The following is a 16,781-nucleotide window of genomic DNA, read 5'->3' on the forward strand; positions in this document are numbered from 1 at the left end:
CTCACATTGGCACTTAACCATACAGTCACCTGTTGTATTGAACTGCACATACAAGGACTCTTGGTCTCCTATCCTTAGGATACTGAATGTGTGGACACCTTGCTGCAAGCCACCACATTTGTTTCTCTGTGGAGCTTGCTGTATAGAACCTGAAATTTTGTACTGCTAATAATTTCTGTTCATAACCCTTTTCTCTCCCCAGCAACCAGAGTATACTGTTGTGTTTATTCTGACCTTGTGAATATTTGTCTGTATACACTGTGTGGGTTTTTGAAACTTAAATCTTAGATTTTGACATTGTTCACACTGGCACTTAACCATACATACTATATTTCATTCAGTTTAGACATGCTCAGGGGTGCTGTTTCTTGCGAGATTTGACTGCCTGATTGTGATTTAGTGCCCCTGCTGGCGAGGTTTACAACTGAATCTTATCCAAGTTTAACACTGCTCCCCGATATTGCCCTTCTATCACTACCCATCTATCTCATATCTTTCATTGGTTTATGGAGAAATACCTAACTAACACACCAATGGCGAGCCGCAATAAAGCTAATGACCGCCGTCACAGGGCTACAAATGACCCTACTACACAAGGCCACAGTTCTGATTTTCCACTAGAAGGCGAATTATTAGATACACACCCCATTGTCAAACAAATTACCATGCTTTTTATGCCTAAAATTGACAACCTTCAAAGGGGAGTAGACACCCTAGCGGGTGAGGTTAAACAGTTTTCCACCAGGATGGGGGAGGCAGAGGGTAGAATTTCAGACCTGGAGGACTCTAATGTCACCACCACTCATAAGATAGAGCAGCTAGAGAGACAAACCGCAACCCTCCAATCAAAAATAGATGATCTAGAAAATAGATCGAGGCGCAATAACATGCGTCTCCTTGGCCTTCCCGAATCCATCAAACAAACCGATCTAATTCATTTCGTAGAAAATACTCTGCCGTCTCTGTTAAAACTTTCTCCTAAAGACTTAATTGGAGGAGTGGAGAGGGCACACAGAGTGGGCCTGGAAAGGGGGGGTCAGGACCCGGCACAACCCCGTCCCATAATGATAAAGTTCTTAAATTTTCAGACCAAAACAGCCATCCTGAGAGCTTACAGGAAATTGCATGAGCTGGTGTTTGAGAATGCGAGATTGCTGTTGTTTCAGGATTACTCTGCGGATCTCATGAGACGCCGCAGAGAGTTCGTGCCTCTCTGCTCTCGACTGCATAGGGAGGGCAGACAAGCGTATCTTTTATACCCTGCCAGACTCAAACTGGTCACCCCCAGGGGCCTTAGATTCTTTGATTCCCCAACGGCCGCCCAGGAGTTCCTTGATAACTATGAACCCCCTGTACGCAGCCCCACGCGTAGCCCAGTGAGACAGATGAGAGAAGGTGAGGGCTGAATGGCTCTGATAGATTCATATTTACTGTATTTAAACCCTTATACCTAATTACTACATCTACAATTTAACACTATGGCTGGAATGGTATTGACACTGATCCAGTTGACTGTATTACTACTGAGCCTCTCCCTGGGGAAAAATCTTGAGCGGGCTGGGGTTCCTGGTCCTGGTCCCCCTAGTGAGATGCGGGAGGGTGAGGCGCAATGTAGGCCCCAGTTGAAGAATAGAGAGGGTCGACTAGGGTGTTCCCCCCTCACACAGTTCTGCATGAAATGTTTTGAACTTTTTGTTATAATTACCTCTTGGAAACCACCCCCATTCAGATTCCAGTATAAAGAACACTGTTTTTGCCTCAATATATTACCTACTTTCAATTATGTTAAAACTAAATCTCTGCCATGGAATCCAAGGGTAAAACTGTTCTATGAGGACCACTTTGAGTCCCTTGTTAGAGTTGCCGTGTTTGTACTTCTGTTAGTTATGCATAAATCTAAAGGTAAAAGTACTTGTTGCAACACACCACCTTTTAGTGGTTATGTTTTGAGATGTGTGTTAGAATGGTTTTCAAGGACAAACATATACTCTTTTTTACAGTGTTGCAGTCATGGTACATTAAAGGAGAAATTCCACTTGGCGAGGTCTGGCGAGGGATTGGTGTGCTGTGAGGCTGAACCGGGAGTCTTGCCACGCACCATGGGAGGTCACCAAAGTATGAGGTGTAAACTTCCTCTCCCCCCCTTTTTTTTTTTTTTTTTTTTTTTCTTTTTTTCCCCTCCTCTCCTCTCCCCTCTCTTCCGTTCCCCCCCTCCCCTCCTTCATGATTATGCTCTTACCTTTTCTCTGATGTCTCTCTTTTGCACTTATTATGCCGCATGCACTGTACACTTCCTTGCCATCCATGTAGTCTCCACTTCAGGATCATTGATAGTAGTAAACATTTAATCTGTACTCTTGGAACATAGGGGGAATTCATTCCCCCATCAAGAGAAAATCGATCCTAACACACCTCAGGAAAAAAAGAGCGGAGATTGTGTTTCTACAAGAGACACACCTCTCGGACTTGGAACACAGTAAACTACAGACTGACTGGGTGGGTAGAGTAGAGTATGCCTCATACAAGTCAGCTAGCAGAGGAGTGGCCATACTCTTTGGTAAACAATTGAACTATGAGGTCCTGGAAACACTTAAAGACCCTGAAGGTAGATTCATTGTCGCAAAGATTCGCACCTCAGACAACATCTACACACTATGTAACATCTATGCCCCTAATCAAAAGGATAGGAAATTCTGGGACTCCATACTGACGACACTCATTCCCTTTCTAGGGACTCATATCATTCTAGGAGGGGATTTCAATTTGGCCCCAAACCCTCACTGTGATAGGCTTAAAGATCCCAACAGATGCACAGAGAGAAGCCTGCCTAGGGTATCAGATAAATTTGAGAGAGATGTGTTTGGGGGCTTATCCACCTCCCTTGATATCTCAGACATTTGGCGACAGCTTAATCCAGATGGTAGGGACTACACTTGCGTATCCCGGGCCACACCCTCTATGTCACGCATTGATCTCTTCATGATCTCAAACTCTCTAATCACCCGAGTCATCGATACTAAAATAGGCGAGATTATTGTCTCTGACCACGCCCCCATAGCTCTTTTTCTGGATATAACTCCCAGGGTTGGCAACAGACGCACTCTACGCTTCCCGAGATATCTTGTAACATCCCAGGAATTCCAAGCCTACCTAACGCATTGTTGGGATGATTACAAGGCAAATAATATCCAACACATACATGCCCCAGAACTTTTCTGGACTACGGCCAAAGCGGTGCTCTCGGGTGATATTATCGCTTACCTAGCCCGGAGAAAGAAACAATGTCTAGAAAAGGTTGTTAACTTGAGGAACAACCTTGCAGAGGCCTACCGTGAATATTGTTCTACCCCCTCCAACGATTCCTACCGTAAATATGTTGGTACCAAAACAGAATACGATGCGCTTCTGGCGCACCAGGCCTCGCAAGCGCTCCTCCGGACTCGCGGTAAATACTATCGCTATGGGGATAAATCCGGGAAGCTTTTGGCTACCCTAGTGAAGCTCAATAACTCCTCCAGACACATTGCTGCTTTAAGAGCGGGTGGCAGAGTGCTCAAAGACTCCAATCAAATAGCGGAGGCTTTTGCCTCCTATTACTCTACCCTTTACGCAAGTGAGCTCCCCTCGGGAAACGAAGTGAGAGACAGATTCTGGGAATCTGTTGAGCTCCCAAAAATCTCAGAGGAGCAATTGAACAAACTGAATGCTCCGATAGCGAGGGATGAGGTTGAGAGAACCATCATGGCCATGTCTCTGGGCAAGGCGCCAGGTCCGGATGGATTGCCTATCGAATTTTATCGATTACTTAAGTCACAGGTCACTCCCTCTCTTGTGGATCTATTCTCTATCTACCTTAGAGAGGAGTCGGCACCCTCCCCAGAATTTGTATCGGCCTCCATCACTTTGATTCATAAAGAAGGGAAGGACTGCCTGTTACCCGAATCTTATAGACCGATATCCCTGCTAAACGCGGACTATAAGATCCTTACTAAATTGTTCGCCGAGAGACTTAAGTTCATTCTACCCACTATCATCCATGAAGATCAGACTGGCTTCATGTATGCGCGCTCTTCAGTAGTTAACGTACGCAGGGTCCTACAGATAGCTCAATTCTTCTGGTCTGGCTCGAGGAAGCAGGTGGAGACAGTTGACTCGGAGGCCTTCCTGCTGTCGCTTGACGTAGAGAAGGCCTTTGATCGGGTGGAATGGGACCACCTTCTTCACACTATGTCCCAAGCCAACTTCTCTGGTCCCTTTCTCACTCTCATCAAAAATCTCTACCACTCGCCCACGGCTAATGTGATTGTTAACAATGTCTTCTCGCCTGATTTCCAACTGCACAGGGGCACAAGACAGGGGTGCCCCCTGTCACCCCTACTCTTTAATATAGCGTTAGAACCCCTGGCCGTTAAACTGCGGCAGACCTTCCCGGGTGTGGATATAGCAGGATCTCCACAGCATTTGGCACTATATGCCGATGATATGCTCCTCTTTGTGCAGGACCCTCAAAGACACCTGCCTAATATCATGAATGATCTCAAGAACTTTGGCCTATTCTCGGGTTATAGAATAAATGTACAAAAGTCGGAGATCCTTTGGCTAAATAGGAAAACCTCCTCTGGGGTGAACTACCCCTTTACAATAGCCAAACATAATATTACCTATCTCGGTATTAAGATTTCAGCCAACCCCAATAGGCTATATGCTGACAACCTAACCCCCATATGTGCTAAACTACAAGCCCAAATGAACAGTTGGAGATCCCTGCCACTGTCGTTGACGGGAAGAATTGCCCTGCTTAAAATGGTGGTGCTCCCCCGGGTTCTATACCCACTTCTAATGCTTCCCCTACTCTTGAGCAAAGCTGATCTCAAGCTTCTAAACTCTGCAACACGAGAGTTCATCTGGCAAGGGAAAAAATCACGGATCTCGAGGGAAAAACTTAATATGACATTCCTTAATGGAGGCTTAGCACTCCCTGATTTTCGGCTTTACAACTGGGCCGCTCTGATTCGTCTGGTAGTGGATTGGCAGGTAGGCACCCATCACTTCTGTCGTCCAGATCTGGAGCAGGCAGTGCTGGGGGACATTTCCCTGGCCTACCTTCCGCATCTTGCAAACATGAAGGCCTTGAAGAACTTGGGTCTCAACGCTCTATTCAGCGACCCCCTGAAGGCCTGGCTTCTTGCCCACAAATATCTAGGCAAAACCTGCCACGCTTCGCCTTATCTCCCTATCAGGAGTAACCCAGATTTTCCGACAGGATCTGATACCCTGCCTTTCAGGATTTGGGAGGCGAAGGGGATAAAATCTCTCAAGCCTCTCTTTGATCCGCTAACAAAAACTTTCACGACATTTGGGGCCCTACAGAGGGACTATGGCTTGCCAAGAACTCACTTTTATGCATTCCTCCAGATACGTCACTATGCTGGAACACTGGTCAGAGACACAACAGATTTTTGGGAGGGATCCCCTTTCCGCCTCACTCAATCACTATATGCCATGGGCAGGTTTTCTCTCTCAGAAATATATCAAATCCTATTGCAACACCACCTCCCAAAGTTACAACCATCTATACAGACAGGCTGGATTAGAGAGGGACTGGGAGAGACTACGTGGGTGGAAATTAAGAATAGTATGGAAAAAACCAGGAAAGCAACTCTATCAGCCACGCTTAGAGAATCCCAAGTACGCTTCTTACATAGGGCATACTTCACACCCAGAGTTATGGCCAAGTGGATTCCCACCCACACAAATAAATGCTCTAAATGCTCACTAGATAACCCTAATCTCCTCCACTATGTATGGGATTGCCCTCCGATCAGGCAATATTGGGGTAAAATCCAATTTTGGCTGAAACAAAAACTCCAGATACAGCTTGAGATACGCCCCGAAACTATCATATTCCTATGCTGGGATGACCGACACAAACAACATGACTCAGTACTGAGCTTAATCATGCTCGTGGCTAGGAAACACATATTGAAACACTGGATTAACAACATTGGCCCCTCATTTAAAGGCTTTAAGAACCTTTTACAATCCCAATTATTCATTGAGCAAATGGACGTCAGGATAGATGTACAGAACAGACTGAGCCTATTCTTACGTAAGTGGCGCAGATTAATCCTCACCTTTGAACTGGAAATACAGAGGCTCATTCTCAAGCCATTTAAAGACTCTGTGATTTTTATGGAAAGTACTTTAAGGGGTGACTGGGCTCACCTGCTTCAGGAGCATGGTTAGTGGCTTAGCTTTAGGCCCTGCATTGTGCTCCACACACACCCGCATCTCATCCTCCAACGCACCGCGCTTACCCCCTTACACCACCTGCCTCCTCTTTCCCCCCTCCCCCCCACCCCCCCCCCCCCCTCTTTTTTTTTTTTTTTTTTTTTTTTTTTTTTTCCCTCTGCCAGGCCTCGACCTCGACCGGCCCCACAGTAGGGCCCTTAAGTGGTTTAGTAGTAGTTTAGTTTATTCTTTCCGTTTTGGTTTATAAAAAATACTTTAAAATGCCTGGGGATGGCAGACACGTACAGAGGTAACTTTTACACTCACTCGTAGATCAATGACTGGCGGAAATGTCAATATGTATCAGAGAATAGCACTCCTCATGATTATGTTTACTCCTGCTATTGTTATATACTGTAATCTTACCTACTAATTGTAAACTGTACATTGAATCTATGTGCCCTCTGTGCGTTCTGTTTTTGCTTTCCCTAATAAAAATGATATTTTAAAGGGATATTGTATTCAAAATCTTTCTATGATGATACTTTTAAAGTGTTGTAATAGACAACAGACCATTGTATATCCTATCTGAATGCTTTTTTGTTTTATTTTGGGGGTTTAAGAGAAAACTAGCTAACAGGAAATGCACATTTCTGCACAACACAAGTATTATTTCTTGCATAACCCTTCCCCCCATTGCAGTGGGTAGACATATAGACAATGATAAAATGCACATTTATGCCTTTCTAAGAAGTTCATCTCAGCTGGTAGGGATGAAGGCCTCAGGCAGAAATCTGACATTTTAGAGCAGAAGACATGAGAAGAAGCAGGGATGGTGATGGAATTTGACTGATTCCTATTCTTTATTGCAGGGGGATATTTTGAATACCAAGTATCAGGTGGACCTAGGAGACGGCTTCAAAGCTATTTATGTGAACATTACACTGACGGGAGAACCCATACAGCACCGCTATGAAAATCCAGGAATTTATAGGGTGTCCGTTAAAGCTGAGAATGTTGCTGGTCATGATGAAGCTGTTGTCTATGTGCAGGTGAACTGTAAGTATTGTCATATCTTTATTTGTATTATTTTCTATTCTAAACAATTATAGTTTTATGTTTATTCTTAGAAATTATCATAGCACATTTAATGGAACAGTTTAAAGGGTACTCTGACAAACTGCTTAAACAAATATTTTGTATATTATATATATTCTGAAATGTTTCTGGGCAATATTTAGAAGGTTAGTAGTAAAGAGTAATTATTACCTACTCTTTATTTTTTATTGTCACAAAATGTAAAAAATATTTAATTCTTACAAGATCTGTATTAATAGTTGGTTGTGTCAGCAATTTGCAGTACATTTTTACAGCAGCAATATAATAAAACATAACCATTTTTTTAATTAACCTGTTACCCTCTAACTTAAGGTTGTTACACCTTTTGGTATTCTTTTTTGTGGAAAATGTTTTCACTTTCCACTTTATTATATCCCTTCATATGTATGAAGGTTTCTATCATGTCGCCTTTCCCTTCTCTCCTCTAAACTATATTTTTTTAAATCATAGAGTCTTTCTTTGAATATTTTATATTTTAGACCATGTACCATTTTAGTAGCCCTCCTTTGGACACTTTCTAGTTTATTTATATCGTTCTTGAGATATGGGGGAGATTTACCAAGCAGCGGATATTGCTATCTCCCTGCGTAGTGTATGGCTCACCGGAATCTGTAGTTAAGAAGCAGCGGTTGTAAGACGGCTGCTCCTTAACTCGTCCGCCAGGGGGCAGCATTGCACAAGCGAATGGTGTTGGCATTTAGCGATGAAGGGAAGACATGATTTGCTATAGCAAATAATGTCCGCTGGGGTTTAATAAATAGACCCCATTGTCTCCAGAAATGTACGCAATATTCCAGATAAGCCCTAACTTGTGATCTGTAAAGTTACTTAAGAATCTTGCTATTTCTGCTGCCAATACTTCTCCCAATGCAACCAAGTGATCTACTGGCCTTACTGGCTGATTGCTGCATTGTTTACCAAATTTTAAATCATTTGGAATAATAATTCTCACGTCTTGTTCCTCTTTAGTTACAGTCAGTAATGTATCATTTAGTCTGTATTTGGCTTTTGGGGTTTTCAATCCTAAATGCATAATTTTGGTAATATTGAATTTTAGACTCCATTTATTTTCCCAGTCTTCCTGTTGTTTTAATATTAATACCAATATCACTGATTAATATGTTAAACAACATAGGCCCAATGACTGACCCCTGGGGAACACTACTTGTAACTAACCCCTCATTTGAATTTACTCCATTAATTGAAAACATCTGCCGACTATCCTACCCTCTTAACAGTTTTAGCAACTAATCCAAGGTGATATATTTAGTAAATAAGTTTATTGTGTGGGACAGTGTCAAAGGCTTTTCTAAAGTTTAGATTTGCTACATCTACAGCTCCTCTGTTGTCTATTAATTTAGTTACATGGCCAAAGAAATCAATTATATTAATCTGGTATGATCTTCCAACAGTGAAGTCGTGCTGTCTTTTGTCCTCTAAGTTGTTTGTTTGAGGGTAAGACACAAGTCTTTCCTTTAAATAAGTTTCTAGTAATTTCTCTACAACTATGGTCAAATTGACTGATCAAAGGCTTCCCGACTACCCTGTTTATGAAGAGGGACTACATTAGAAATAATTTTCCAGTCAACAGGAATAACTCCTGACAACAGTGACTGATTAAATAACTAATTCATCCTATTTTGGGAGTTGTGGCTATTCAGAGGGTGTCCTTAGCTACTCCTAGCCATAGAACCATACTATAAGACCCCTCATTTGAAAGAGGAGTGTCTCACCATTCAAATAACTAAAACATTCCAAGGATATCATATAATGATCAGGTCATATGCCAGTGTAATCAGGTGTCTCCTCAAAGTAGTGGATAAACAAACACACAATTGCATCCCACTAAAAATAAAACTACCAGATGAACCAACTCATATCCAACAGTAAGTGCAGCTCATTTTAAATGCTGCTTCCATCCAGACCTAAAGGACTAACGCAGGAGACAGGTGTAATCACGGATCAAGATTCCACCAGGAGCATAGAGCAAATATAAAGATCCGTACAAGCATTACACCTGTATCAGCCCATGCCAACTGTCCTGCATAATCATGTAATTATTCCTTTGTGTGTTGGATCAGGTCACTTGATCTTAAAAGTTGCTCTGGGAAATGGAGTCCCCTTACTCTATAAAGCAATACAATAATAAAGTTCCTTAGGATTCAACTTGAAGAAAAACTGAGAAACCTTATTAGAAATCCATTAAAATTGAAGAGAGCAACAATGTAAAATCAACACTCAATAAGCCTTACCTTTTTTGGTCATTCATTCATAATCATAAGCTATGATGGTACTTCATGTCCTTATAGCTTTCAAGGTATCTTCATTGTAATAAAAATCACCTGGCATTAGTCATTTTCCACAATTTGCTTGTTGTGTTGTAGAAGTCTGGAGAAATCTGAAACGCATTGCTTTTTTTGGCCTATAATGGCCACCGTAGTCTGAAGTTGCAGGCTGCACGTCTCATCCGATCCGGTGTTCTAAAATAAGTTGTATACCATAAGAATGCGGGTACTACGTCACTTCTGGCGACATGAAATCAGCTGTTGGAGGTGTGTGGTGCTTATTTTATACTTATTTTAGAGCAACGGGTCAAGGAATTCTAGGCCCGCAATCTTCATTGCGCATGCGCAAACAATGCCTTGGTTGTCAAGACAGTGACTACACTGAACAATCAGATAATGCAGTAATGCTTTTTTCCTATGTATTATCTGATCGGTCTGTAGTCCGTTTGATTTGCCCACCTCCATTCAATTTACAAATTGGTCCATCTTGCACTGCTGACTTGCTGTGCCCGGGGGGGGGGAGGCTTATGGGGGTTACAGGAGGTGCTGATGGGGCTTACGTAAGTTACACAAGGAGAGCTTATAGGGGATACAGGGGGTGCTGATGGGGCTTACGTAAGTTACACAGGAAAGGGTATTTGAGTATATGAGTTTGTAATAAAAATATTATTATGGAAAATGTGAGTATTCATAATTTGAAAACAATGGTTATTTATAATTCCCTGCTCCAAGGCACTGTATATATATATATACACATACAGAGAGAAGTGCACTCACAGGAATGAAAAACTGGCTCAATACCATTGTTAGCCTGTTCTATTGTGATTTACCACCTGGGTGCAGCTTTACTGGGCTAAGAAGCTGCACCCAGGTGGTAAATCGCCATAGAACAGGCTAACAATGGTATTGAGCCAGTTGTTCATTCCTGTGAGTGCACTTCTCTCTGTATATATATATGTGTGTGTGTATATGTGTATATATATATATAATATATATATAAATAGCAGGTAGGTCAGCACTCACGGTTATAGTTTCATCCACCTAGGGTGCTACCATGGTATTGATAGTAGCAGGAAATGAGGATGCTTATAGGTTCTGCTAGCGCATGGGTGTCTGTAATAATTTGTATACAACCAAACAAATAAAAAACTAACAGCAGCAACTCATTCCCAAATAATAATTTAAAAAAAACAGCTCCTTAGGTGGACTCGCCCAAGTTTTTACAAAGTACACATATACCTATAAACTACATATATACTGTACGTAGTAAAAAACGTCTGAGCAAATAAAATCCTATCCGTAGAGCAGAGAAGTTGGATGATACCATTAAACACATGCCAGGCAGCTACAACAATTAATTACAGCTTCGTATGATGTGCTGTCAAACACCTAGACTACGAGTTTTGCGCTAAACAGGGTGTGAAAGTTGTGTTATTTTACTCTCCCTAGCACTGTCATTACGAGTTACTGAAAAGCCTCCTTGTGTGTGCGATATAGTGTCGTTAAGCTCCGTTCCACATAAAAGCCAAGGGCTGCTTTGACGTGCTTGTGTACGCTTTCTCCTATAGACATCAATGGGGAGAGAATGTTAGAAAAAACCTAACACCTGAAGTGCGGAATGAAAAATCCCTATAACGCAACCCCATTGATGTCTATGGTAAAATAAAGTTACGTTTAAACCTAACACTCTAACATAAACCCCAAGTCTAAACACCCCTAATCCACTGACATCGCCGCCGCTATAATGAAGTTATTAACCTCTAAACCCCCGGCGTCCCACATCGCCGCCACTATAATAAAGTTATTAACCCCTAAACCTCCCGCCTACCACATAGCCACCACTAAATAAACCTATTAACCCCCAAACCGCCAGCCCCCCAAATCACAAAACACTAAATTAAACTATTAACCCCTAAACCTAACACCCCCTAACTTTAAATTAAAATTACAATATAACTATCTGTAAATAAATAGAAACTTACCTGTGAAATAATAATAAACCTAACATAACTATTCTATTGAAATAAAAAAATACTACCAATTAAAAAATCTAAATGACAAATTTAAAAAAAAAACTACTACGAAAAAAATAAAAAAATCTAAAATTACAAAAAATAATAAACACTAAATTACGAAAAATTTAAAAAAACACTAAGCTTACAAAAAATAATAAATAAAATTATAAAAAAAACAAAACAATTACACCTAATCTATTAGCCCTATAACAATAAAAAAGCCCTTTTTTATATTTTTTTGGGTGTTTTTTTTTTTTTTAAATTAGGAATGGGCACTTGGAAAAGAGCTGAATGCCCTTTTAAGGGCAATTACTCTATTCTTTCTTTTTTCTACAGGTCTCTGTGAGGAGTGACATCCTCTCACACCATGTAGGCTGTCCTCCTACCGGACGGCTAGATACAGGTAAGTGCCCTTTTGTCTTCTAAGTATGGGAGATCGTGCAGTTTTAAGACTTCTGCAACTTTAATGAGGACAAAATATATACTAGGTAAGGATATTTTCAGGCAGGGAGCAGGCAATGCTATTGTGATTAGAGACTTGGGGATTTAACTTTTTAACGAGATAATAAGTATTCCCCCTTTTTTTATTGTTGGCTGTTTTTTCAGAGAATGAGGCAGACATGTAACATTTAATTCCCCTGAGCTATCATGACAGCTAACAGGCAATGCTGCATTGTGCTCCGTGTGTACACCGTAAGAGGGTGTTGTTTTAAATGAGACATGTTGGGGAAGTCACTAAAGGCTCAGTTTCCATGCCTCTCTGTTAAGTTGTAAATCTTTTAGGAAAAAGTATACGGTGTGTGCGAAGACTATTTAGGCGGTTTAATCCGCCATTAGTCTGGAAGTGTTCACTTTCACTTTCGAGCTGGATTGAAAGGGCGCGCTTTTCTTAATGACGCAGCTCTTTCCAATCCGGTTATGTGATCTCCTTCCCCTGTTCGGAGCGGCGTCGGCCGCATCTGTGAGGATGTCGCAGCCAGTTGATTCTGTTTAGTACAAAAAGTATACGAGTGACATGCAAGCATGGCTAAGAGAACTATTACATTGTAAATGCGATTCAAGTCTGCACAACTTAGTACTTGCAGTTGTTACTGTTTTACCTTTATTCCTAACAAAAGTTCTGGGAAATGTAGAAATTGCCTGCTGAGCATTATTTCTCTTTCTTTTCTTACTTTGTTATTATAGCCTTTATCATTTTGCATATTAAAGGCCAGTGTGTTAATCTTTTAAACTTAATGAAAATTTAAAGGGGCAGTATAATTAATAAAATATTTTTTTCCTATTTTCTTTCATTTTGTCATGGAGTAGGAGGCTTCTATGTATAAATGTTTTGCTGCGCCTAGAGATCTCTTTTGTATGCCTTTTTAGTCTGCTTGTCTAAATTAATCTTTAAAGGTAAAGATACAATTTTCTCCTTTTTGCTGAGGCTACAGTCTCTCATGATGATGCTGTTGAGGCAATGCCACAGCTTTCTCCTCTACATCCCAAGCCTCAATGGTGTCACATGCAGTGTCCTGCGGTTCCTCTCAATCTCCTGGAGGAGTTATTTGCCTGCAGAATTGCTGCCCAAGTGTCTTCTGTGGTATCTGTGGCATTATCTGCTTTTTCTATACTAAAGGGAAATCCCAAGAGGAATATTAGAGATTCAGATAGTAAGGTTTCTGTTCTGTCTGCTGCTACTTAGGTATGATGAGGAGGATACGTCGGGAGCCTCTGAGGGTGAAATCTCAGATTTGGACAGTATAATTCCTTCATCTGATGCTGAAGTAGTATCCTTCAGATTTAAGCTTGTACACCTCTGTGTATTATTAAGGGAGGTTTTGGCTTCTTGGACGACTCAGGTACATCTGTCGTTGTCAACCCTAAGAAATCTAGTAAACTTTATAGTTACTATGATGTTCCTTCCTCTGTGGAATTGGAAAAGCCAGGGATTCTTTTTCCCCAGTCTCCTGTATCTAAGAAGAGGTTTCCTGTCACTGACTCCATTAAAGATTCATGGCGCATGGTGCCTACAGTAGAAGAGGCTATTTCTAGAACTACGATCCCTATAGAGGATAGCTGCTCTTTTAAGGATCAAAGGACTAAGCTGGAGTCTTATTTGAACTTTGTACTACTATTGTGTCAAGGTCGGCATCTTTTGGGTGTGACACCTTGTCTGATTCACTTTGGTAGAGTCTCCTTTAGGAGATCCAGGTCAGAAGTAAGGCTCTTAAGCTAGCCAATTCTTTTATTTCTGATGCTACCATATGAGTTTTTTTAGCTGGGAACCTAGATTTCTGGTTTCGCTGGGCATTGTGGCTAAATTCTGGTCAGTAAATTTTTCTTCTAAGTTCATGCTTCTGGCACTTCCTTTGAAGGGTAAGACCTTGTTTGGTCCTGGTCTGGCAGAAATATTTCTTAATTTCTTAATTTACAGTCTTTTCTACCACAAGATAAGACGAATAGCCCTAAAGGATATCAGAGTAGAAAACCACGGTTGAGTCTGACTCAGCATGATGGCTTTGCCCCTGATGTGGGATGGGACCAAGTGGGGGGATGAATTTCTCTGTTTTCTTCAGGAAGGATACGAGACGTCCCAGACAGACTGTGTATCTCAGGGTTTCTAAATAGAATTCATACCTTTCTTCCCAGAGGCAGATTCCACCTCTCAGTTTATCTGCAGTCCAGATAAAAGATAAGCATTTTGCATTTGCATTTGGGACCTTTCTCTCTAGGAATAATTGTACCTGTTCCTGTAAGGGAACAGGGTCTAGGATTTTAGTCAAACCTGTTGGGGTTCCCAAGAAGAGGGAACTTTTCGTCTTATTCTAGACCTAAGTGTCTCGACAAGTTTTCTCAGGGTATCATCCTTCAATATGGAAACCATTTGTTCTAGTCTTTCTTGGTCTAAGAGGGTCAGTTCCTGACTACCATAGACCTGAAGGACGTGTATCTTCAAGTGCCTGAGATTCATCATTCTTTCAGTTTGTGGCTCTTCCGTTTGGCCTTGCCACAGCTCCCAGAATTTTCTCAAAAGTTCTGGGGGCTCTCTTGGCAGTGATCAGGTCTCAGGGAATTGTAGTAGCACCCTACCTGGACGACATATTGGTTCAGGTGCCATCTTTTCAACAAGCAAACTCTCATACAGAGATCTTGTTGTCTTTTCTACGTTCCAATGGATGGAAAGTGAATCTGGAGAAGAGTTCCCTTGTTTCAGCTACAAGGGTGGTTTTCTTAGGAACCATAATAGATTCCCTATCTATGAAAATATTTCTGACAGAGGTCAGAAAAATCAAAGATTCTTTCCCCTCCTCTCTACAGGCTACTGTTTGGCATCAGTGGTTAAATGTATGGAGGTAATTGGTCTGATGATCACTTCCATGGACATCATTTCCATCTTAGAGTTCTGCAGTCATGCATACTCAGACAATGGAACTGAGATCATTAGGATCTGTCCAGGGATTAGATCTAGATCAATCGAAAAAGAGATTCTCTTCTGTGGTGGTTTTCTCAGGAGCATCTATCTCGGGCACTTGCTTCCAGAGACCTTCTTGGGTGTCTGTGATCACGGACGTCAGCCTGCTGATCGGGAGAGCAGCCTGGGATTGTTAAAGGCGCAAGGACTTTGGACTCGAGAGGAGTCTGCTCTTTCCATAAACATATTGGAGTTGAGAGCGATTTAGAATGCTCTGATGACTTGGCCTCAGTTGTTCTTAGCCCGGTTTAGTAGGTTTTAGTCAGACAATATCACCACTGTAGTTTCCAACAACCACCAGGGAGGAACTCAGAGTTCTTTAGCCAAGAAGGAGGTGATTCGGATTGTTCAGTGGGCGGTAACTCACAATTGCTGTCTATCTGCCTTCCACATTCCAGGTGTGGACAACTGGGAAGCACCGTCCAGGGGTGTTATCCAGGTTAGCCCTCAAATAGGGGGTGCCGGAGTTGGACTTGATGGCGTCTTGGCAGAACGCCAAACTTCCTAGGTGATGGATGCCCTGCGTATTTCTTGGGATTTCAGTCTAAGCATTCCTATTTTTCTGTTTGTTGCCTCTCCACGAGTCTCTGCTCGTATCTAACAGGGGATAGCATCAGTAATTCTGATAGCCTGTGCATGGTCTCTCAGGATCTGGTATGCAGACTTATTGGAGATATCATATCCTCCACCTTGGAGGTTACCTCTGAGGAAGAACCATCTAACTCAGGGTCAATTCCTTCATCCAAATATTGTTTCTCTGAAGCTGTCTGCTTGGAGATTGAACGCTTAGTTCTGTCTAAACGTGGTTTTTCTGAGTCGGTCATTTAAACCTTGATTCAGCTTGTTACTAGAAAGATTTACCATAAGGTATGGCGTAAATATTTTGATTGGTGCGAATCCAAAGGCTACACTTAGCGTAGGATCAGGATCCCTAGGATTTTGTGTTTTCTCCAGGAGGGTCTGGAGAAGGGATTGTCAATCAGTACTCTGAAGGGTCAGATTTCTGCATTGTCTCTTTTGTTGCTCAAGCGGCTGTCAGATGTGCCAGATGTTGAATCTTTTTGTCAGGTCAGAATCAGGCCTATGTTTAAGTCTGTTGCTCCTCCTTGGAGCCTTAACCTTGTTTTTAAAGTTTTGCAGCAGGCTCAGTTTGAGCCACTGCATTCAATAGATATTAAGTTATCTTGGAAGGTTTTGTTTTTTATTGCTATCTCTTCTGCTCGGAGAGTTTCGGAACTCTCAGCTTTGCAGGGTGATTCCCAAATTGTATTTTTCATGTTGATAAGGTGGTTCTTTGTACAAAGTTGGGTTTTCTTCCTGAAGTGGTTTCAGATAGAAAAATTAATCAGGAAATTGCTGTTCCTTCGTTATGTCCAAATCCTTCTTCTCATAAGAAATGTTTGTTGCACGGCCTGGAGGTGACTAAGGATTCACTAGTCTTCTATCCTGTTAATTTGCTTCTCAGGAAAGCGTATTGGTCAGAAAGCTTCTGCTACTTCTCTTTTTCTCTGGTTGAGAAGTGTATTTCCTTTGGCTTATGAGACGGCTGGTCAGCAGCCTCCTGAGAGAATTACAGCTCATTCTACGAGGGCTGTCTCCTCTTCTTGGAAGCTTCTGTGGAACAGATTTGCAAGGCTGCAACTTGGTCTTCTCTGCATACTTTTTCCAAAGTTTACA

At 41.7% G+C, this 16,781-nt stretch overlaps 1 protein-coding gene across 1 annotated transcript in view; it reads left to right on the forward strand.

The window, feature by feature from the left end:
* SORCS2 (sortilin related VPS10 domain containing receptor 2) overlaps positions 1–16,781 on the forward strand; it is a 1,789,666-nt gene that overhangs the window by 1,652,215 nt on the left and 120,670 nt on the right. The window contains exon 19 of the mRNA XM_053704165.1: positions 7,104–7,290. Coding sequence (XP_053560140.1) covers positions 7,104–7,290 — 187 coding nt within the window. The remainder of the gene's footprint in view (positions 1–7,103; positions 7,291–16,781) is intronic.

Source organism: Bombina bombina, chromosome 2 (genome assembly GCF_027579735.1).
Source record: "Bombina bombina isolate aBomBom1 chromosome 2, aBomBom1.pri, whole genome shotgun sequence".
NCBI classification, from domain to species: Eukaryota; Metazoa; Chordata; class Amphibia; order Anura; family Bombinatoridae; genus Bombina; species Bombina bombina.